At 53.6% G+C, this 6,000-nt stretch overlaps 1 protein-coding gene across 4 annotated transcripts in view; it reads left to right on the forward strand.

The window, feature by feature from the left end:
• Nucleotides 1-5,792, forward strand: part of SPSB1 (splA/ryanodine receptor domain and SOCS box containing 1) — a 69,412-nt gene extending 63,620 nt beyond the window's left edge. For all 4 annotated transcript variants that reach the window (XM_066374976.1, XM_066374980.1, XM_066374977.1 and 1 more), the window contains exon 3: nucleotides 2,381-5,792. In XM_066374976.1, the coding sequence (XP_066231073.1) occupies nucleotides 2,381-2,508 (128 nt within the window). In that variant the 3' untranslated portion in view covers nucleotides 2,509-5,792. The remainder of the gene's footprint in view (nucleotides 1-2,380) is intronic.
• Nucleotides 5,793-6,000: the final 208 nt, after the last annotated feature.

The raw sequence follows: 6,000 nt of genomic DNA on the forward strand, positions 1-6,000 counted from the left end.
CAAGAATAGGCCCATACATGGAATGCCTGGGTAACTGGTCACACTTTCAGCTCATAACACATCACTGCCGCCGTCAGCTGCCACTCCAGTAGCCCATCTTGGAAGATCTGGCATGGCTGAAGGACATGTCCCCTTTGGCTGCACAGACCCTTCCTAACTGGGCTATGCAGTGTGGTCCAAAGGTGGTCTGGCAGAGGAAGCTCTGCCCCCACACCACACAGCTTCATGGGGGGGAAGAGGTAGCTGTTGGTCCTTGTCCCTCTGGGTGAACAGCAAAGAGCTACTGGGAGCCTCCTCTTCGTGCTGGTGCAGAAAGCCACACTTGAGAATTCCATGGACTGGTGGGTATCCGTTTTCTAGCCCTTGGCTCTCAGACGTTGGACCCAACTCTCACCTCCCCAAGCCTGTTTCTCCATCTGTAGGTTGACAACCATAGTCCCTACTGGGCACATGATGGGTGCTCCACAAGCCACAGCTTAAGTGGACCTGAAACCCATTAAGCCAAGAGGGTGTGATGGGAACTCGCTGTCAGCCCTCACTCCATGGCCTGGCCGGGCTCTTGGGCCACATTCAGTGGCTCTCAGTGCTTTGCCAAGTGCCTTCAACCACCAGGGGCAGCCCCTCTACCTCCCAGTGGGGCTGAGCCACATCCTTGAGCTGGGGGTGCTGAGGGAAGATAGAAGGGAGCCCCTGATGGCGAAGAGGAAGCAGCTCCAAACTCCCCCGCTTGGTCCCGCAGAAGGGCTGCTCCTCAACAGCAGGTCCAGGCCAAGAGCTGCTGCTTCTGGCCTTCAGGATTTCAGCTGGATGGGACTCTGGAGACCATCTGGTCCAATTCCGCATCTTAACAGATGGGGAAACTGAGGCCTGGGCAGAGGAGTGATTTGCTGTACAGGGTGGGAAGGGAGGAGCCAGATGTGGGGTTCCCCAGGCAAGGGTGCTTTATGAGGACAGAGACCCAAGGCTCTGCCAGCAGGCAAGGCGAGAAGCCCAGCCCTGTTCACCCGTAGTCTGGAACCCTTGACTTGAAAGGAGGCAAGATCATTTTGCTCCTCCTCCTGCCTCTAGGAAAGGCCCCGGGTCAAAGCTCTCCATGAAAAACACTACTTCAATTCCTTCTTCTGTGACGATGGAGGAGAGATGAAAAGCAGTTGTTGGTCTTATAAAGCCTGGAATTTAGTAAATGCATGATCAGTCTTAAGATTTATTCTGTTTTTTAATAACAAGTTTGTTGAGATATAATTCACACGCCATACATCCACCTATTCGAAGTGTGTGACTCCGTGGTCTCTGGTGTACCCCCACTTGTGCACCATCGCTGCAATCAGTGTTAGCACTCGTACATCACCCCAAAAGAAACCCGTACTCATGAGCGGTCACTCCCCATTCCAACACCTCCAGCCATAGGGTTTGTTTTTCAATAATTGAAGATTTTCTTTACATGTTACTTTTAATATTCTGAGACAGAGTGGTGACTATGAAAGAAACTTAATCTATAAATTTGTTGGTGGAATGGGCTCTCAAGGGAAACACTGGGGTTTTTCTCTAGTTTTTTTCAGTTTTGTTTTGCTCTCCAAGGCATCTCAGAGACAAGGGGAGACAGGGTGAGACCACAGATCTGTTCGTGTCTGCGTTTCTGTGTCCAGAGCCCTAGGGGTGGCCCCGAGCAGCTCCAGGTGTGCTGACCTGCACCTGGTCTCAGGAGAGAGAGGGCGAGGAACAGTCATCATCCCTGAGAGGAAGGGTGAGCAGCCCCTCCAGGCCTTGGAGGGAATGACTTCCAGATTTTTTTCTGAAGGTGATAGTTTATCTGAGGTGCAGGCTGCACATAGCCTCCCTTGCAGGCTGTAGCTAGAAGCCTGTGGCCCTGGCATGTTAGGTCCCAATTGTGCCTAAGGGCCCTCGGTGGTGAAATACAGATGAGAACGGTACTGGTGACCTTCAGGACACCCTTCCTGAAAGCTCGTGTGGGGTCTCATGCGGTGTGTGTTGGGGAAAGCTGACTGCCGGCCGCCCTGGGAGGCTGCTGTTTGTCCTGTGTCAGAGCAGGGACGGCCTGTTGTGTCATGTCTTCCTCGCAGTGTGACCCTGGGCGTGACTTGACCTCTCTCTATCCCTCAGCTTCCCCATCTGCCTGTGATTACAAGATCACCATAAAGCATCGTGAGGATTCAATGAGCTCACACTTGCGGAGCTTACCAGGGGTGCCTGGCCGGGCATGGGTTCTGTGTGTCATTATTCATAATTAATTTTAAATTAAAAGTACTTAAGGATCCATTGTGTATTAAAACTCATCTCGAGGATGCTACTGTCGTTAATGTTTGTTGTGGATCCACGCAGGGCCATGCTAACCCGATGCGCTCTCTCCCGGTTTCCCCAGCTGAGCCTCTGCCGCTCATGGACCTGTGCCGCCGCTCTGTGCGCCTGGCCCTGGGGAAGGAGCGTCTGGGCGAGATCCACGCGCTGCCGCTGCCCGCCTCCCTCAAGGCCTACCTCCTCTACCAGTGATGCTCCGCCCAGGACACCAGCACGACAGCCACCTGGTGCCAACTCACCAAGCCGCCGCCACCACCACCGCGCCCTGCGCCTTGGACGGGTGTCCGCAGCCGTGGGAGGAAGGCCCTCTTCCTCTTCCTCCTCCCAGCAGCTCTTCAGGACACGGACAGCTCTGGACACAAGCTCGGCTGTCCCCCTTCCCCGCATTGGCGGAAGGTGCCTGCATGCCGCATCACAGCCCCTACTTGGAAAAAGACCCAGCATGGACTCCTAGGAAGCCCGGCTCTGAGCTCCCTTCCGCTCTTGGAGTGGCATGGGTAGCCTCCACCTGCCGGGTGCCAGGGAGGGCCCCGGCACCGCAAGCAGATCCCAGGGGTGCTAAGAGGTGCTTAGACGAGAGGTCATGCCGCGGAGACCAGCTCAGGATGTCAGAAACGCACCGGGACACTGAGGCAGCAACCAGAAGTGGACCTCCTGCAGGCGCATGAGCGCTCGGCGTCAGTCCCGGCTGCCGGGGCTACGGACCCTGTATTTATTCTTTGAACAATAACAAAAGCCATTTATTTATTCCATTTAGAAAGGGATCTTGTTCAATCACCTCTCTGGAGTGTTCTTTTGCTTTTCTTTCACACTCCACTCCCTGGCACGTGTGTGCCTCACCTGTCCTTCTTGCTGGGCTGTGCCTACAGTGTGTCCCCACGTGGGCACAGGTGTCTTTGTGTCCCTTGACCTACCGTTTCCAGGGGGCTCTGCTCTGAGTTCCTGAGCTGGCCCCTCAGGGAGCATTAGCCTCAAGTGCAGTGTGAGTGTCTTAGGGGGTCACAGCTCCACAGCTGTGGCAACTCCTGTGTCTTCCCGTAGTTCCTTGCACTTGGGCTCATACATCTTTGTGCGCGGTTTTATTTCTGTTGTCTTCCGTGGGCTCTTAGGTGTGGGTTTGGTTTTGCTTTTGCCTCCCTAGCTGAGATTTCCCAGTGCATCCTAAGAAGCTCCAGCTTCCCACAGGACCACCGAACCAAGAAGGGGGGATGAGTGGGTCTCTGTCCCCTGAGAAGCCAAGAGCAGGGCAGGGTGGGGGAGGCCAGAGCGGAGTTGTGCCTCACGGCGGAAGCCCAGGCAGGTCTCTACTTAGTTCCGGGCTCATCACTTCCCTGCAGAGCCAGAGGGGTGGGGTGGGGCGGGGCAGCCAGCAGGAGAGGGACGCCCCCTCCCTGCCACAGCCCCCCCACGTAGCAGACCCAGCCCCTCCCACCACGTTTGCCATTTCCTTATCGACTCCCTTCGAGTCTCACTTCAGTTCATTTCTGTACAGGTACAATAGATGACTTTATTTGTTTAAAATGTTTAATATATATGCATATATATTTGTCCGTAAGAATTATGTTTTAAACAGCTGCTGTAGGGTACCTTAAAAAAAAAAAGTCTTCCAGTGGAATATATTTTTTGAAGCACAAAATTGGTGCCAAGACTGGGTGAGGAATGTAAATTATCCCCTTATTATTGTGAGGTGGGGTTTTTTTTCCACGGGGTGGGGGACCTTACCTGTAAGACTTTTATTTTCCTCACCCCTGTTTCAGGGCGGGTTTTGTCCTGATGAATGTTGCACATGAGAGAGTTTCACTTACACAGACCCAGCCTTATCGCCTTGACCCAGCGCCTTGGAGACATCACAGGGCTCTTTGTCACTGCTGCACCTCCCGCCCACCACCCCCAGTTCCCCCACCTGCAAGCCCACCCTTTTCCCCTCTCAGCCCAGAGCCCTGTGGCCTGTACAGTTTTAAAACTCCCATTCTATTTTATGATGGTTGATAATAGTCCGTAACCTAATAAAGGAAAGTTTATTAAAATACAGAGCCACTTTTGAGTCCCTCTTTGTGCCTTAGGGGAAGGGCAGGAGGCATGGCCGACCCCTCTGGGTCCAGCCAGTTGCATGGCCCACAGTTTTCAACAAATGAGGTGACTGCCCCCTTCCTCCCCACCCCTGCACCTGGCAGAGGGTGGGACCCCAGCCAGAGTCCCCAGAAAAGCAGGCGGATACTGGAGGGGTGATCCTAGAATGTCCCCATCCCTTCTCAGCAGTCTGTGAGCCTGCACCCCAGACTGAGGGGCTTGCTGACCTAATGGAAAGGATCCACACATCTGTGAGAGACTGGGGCTGGGCCGTGTGTTGGAACGCTCAAGCTGCCAGCGGGCTTTAGGCCCACTGTATGGGTGTCGGTGGAGTCCCGGCTCCGGGCATTCGGTGCTAGGAGCTGGTTGTTCATCTTTGTGTCTGTCCCCAGTGCCAAGCCCAGTGACGCTGGTGAGACTTTGCCAACCATCATGGGTAGGGTCCTCACATCCCCTACCCCAGCAGAGAAAACAGGAAATCCTGGCTTATTTAGAGGATCGGTGAGTGATAGAGTAATCAAGAAATGCACTAGATATGATCACATGTCATGACTAGTTTCCAAAGAATTAACAAGAGTACATCCAGCTCCCTGTGGGCATTTTTTATTCTAAAGGCATGTCAGGATCTGGTGGTGCTGGGAAGAGTGTCCTGGTCAGAGAGCCCAAGACCCCTGGGACCAAAGTCCCATGTCCATTTCTCTAAGAGCCTCCTGGTCAGCTTTCTTCAGACCACCTGCATCAGCACCACCTGGGAGGTGTTGGTTAAAATGCATGTTTCTGGGCCCTGCCCGAGACAGACTGAATCAACATTTTTGGGGCCAAGCCCAGGAATTTGCTGTTTTCTCAGACTCCCCAAGTGAGCTTGCCTCAGAGAGTCTGAAGACCACTGGGACTGTGTCAGCTCTTTCTCTCAAAAAGTTGCTGGGTAAAGGGAAATTCTTTCGGTGAGTTGGTGGATTGGCCCAGCGACAAGCACATGGCCTCCTGAGTCAGACCTGGGTTCAAACGTTGGCTCTGACCCTGACTAGCTGTGTGATCTTGGGTGAGCCTCCGTGAATGGCTGTCATCATGGGCCCATCTCCTGGGAGGGTAGCAAGGGTGAAATGAGGTTTTAGAACCGCCAGGCATACTAGCAAGTGTGCAAACAAGTGCTTTGAAAGCTCATGTGCTGCTTTCTGTTTTGGAAAATGGCAGTTCCTGGGATGGACTCGGTCTTTGAGAATGGACCAAACATTTCTAAACGAACTTCCCAATAAATGTTCTTTCTTCCTGGGGACAGTCTCCCAAGATCAAGGTGGGTATGGGGAAAGGGACCCCTAGGATGCCTTCCCCTGACATGTTTGGAAGCAAAGGGTGGTCTGAAGTTATTTTTAGGTTGGAGTTCATGTCTGGGTTGCAGTTGGAACTCTGGCTTGCTTTGAAGGGGGCGGCCAGGGGGAGGGGCAGGGGCAGGCAGTGGGGGCGGGGAGGGTGTAGGAAGCAGAGGAAAAATAAGCGCCTTTGTGCAGCCTGGAGACTTCTGGGGGAGCAGGGTTTCATGTAGAAGGGAGCGGTCTTCATAAAACCATCTTGCAGACTGGCCCATGTGGATGTAATTAATACCCTGCCTTCGAG

The sequence above is a fragment of the Saccopteryx leptura genome, chromosome 3, assembly GCF_036850995.1.
Source record: "Saccopteryx leptura isolate mSacLep1 chromosome 3, mSacLep1_pri_phased_curated, whole genome shotgun sequence".
NCBI lineage: Eukaryota > Metazoa > Chordata > Mammalia > Chiroptera > Emballonuridae > Saccopteryx > Saccopteryx leptura.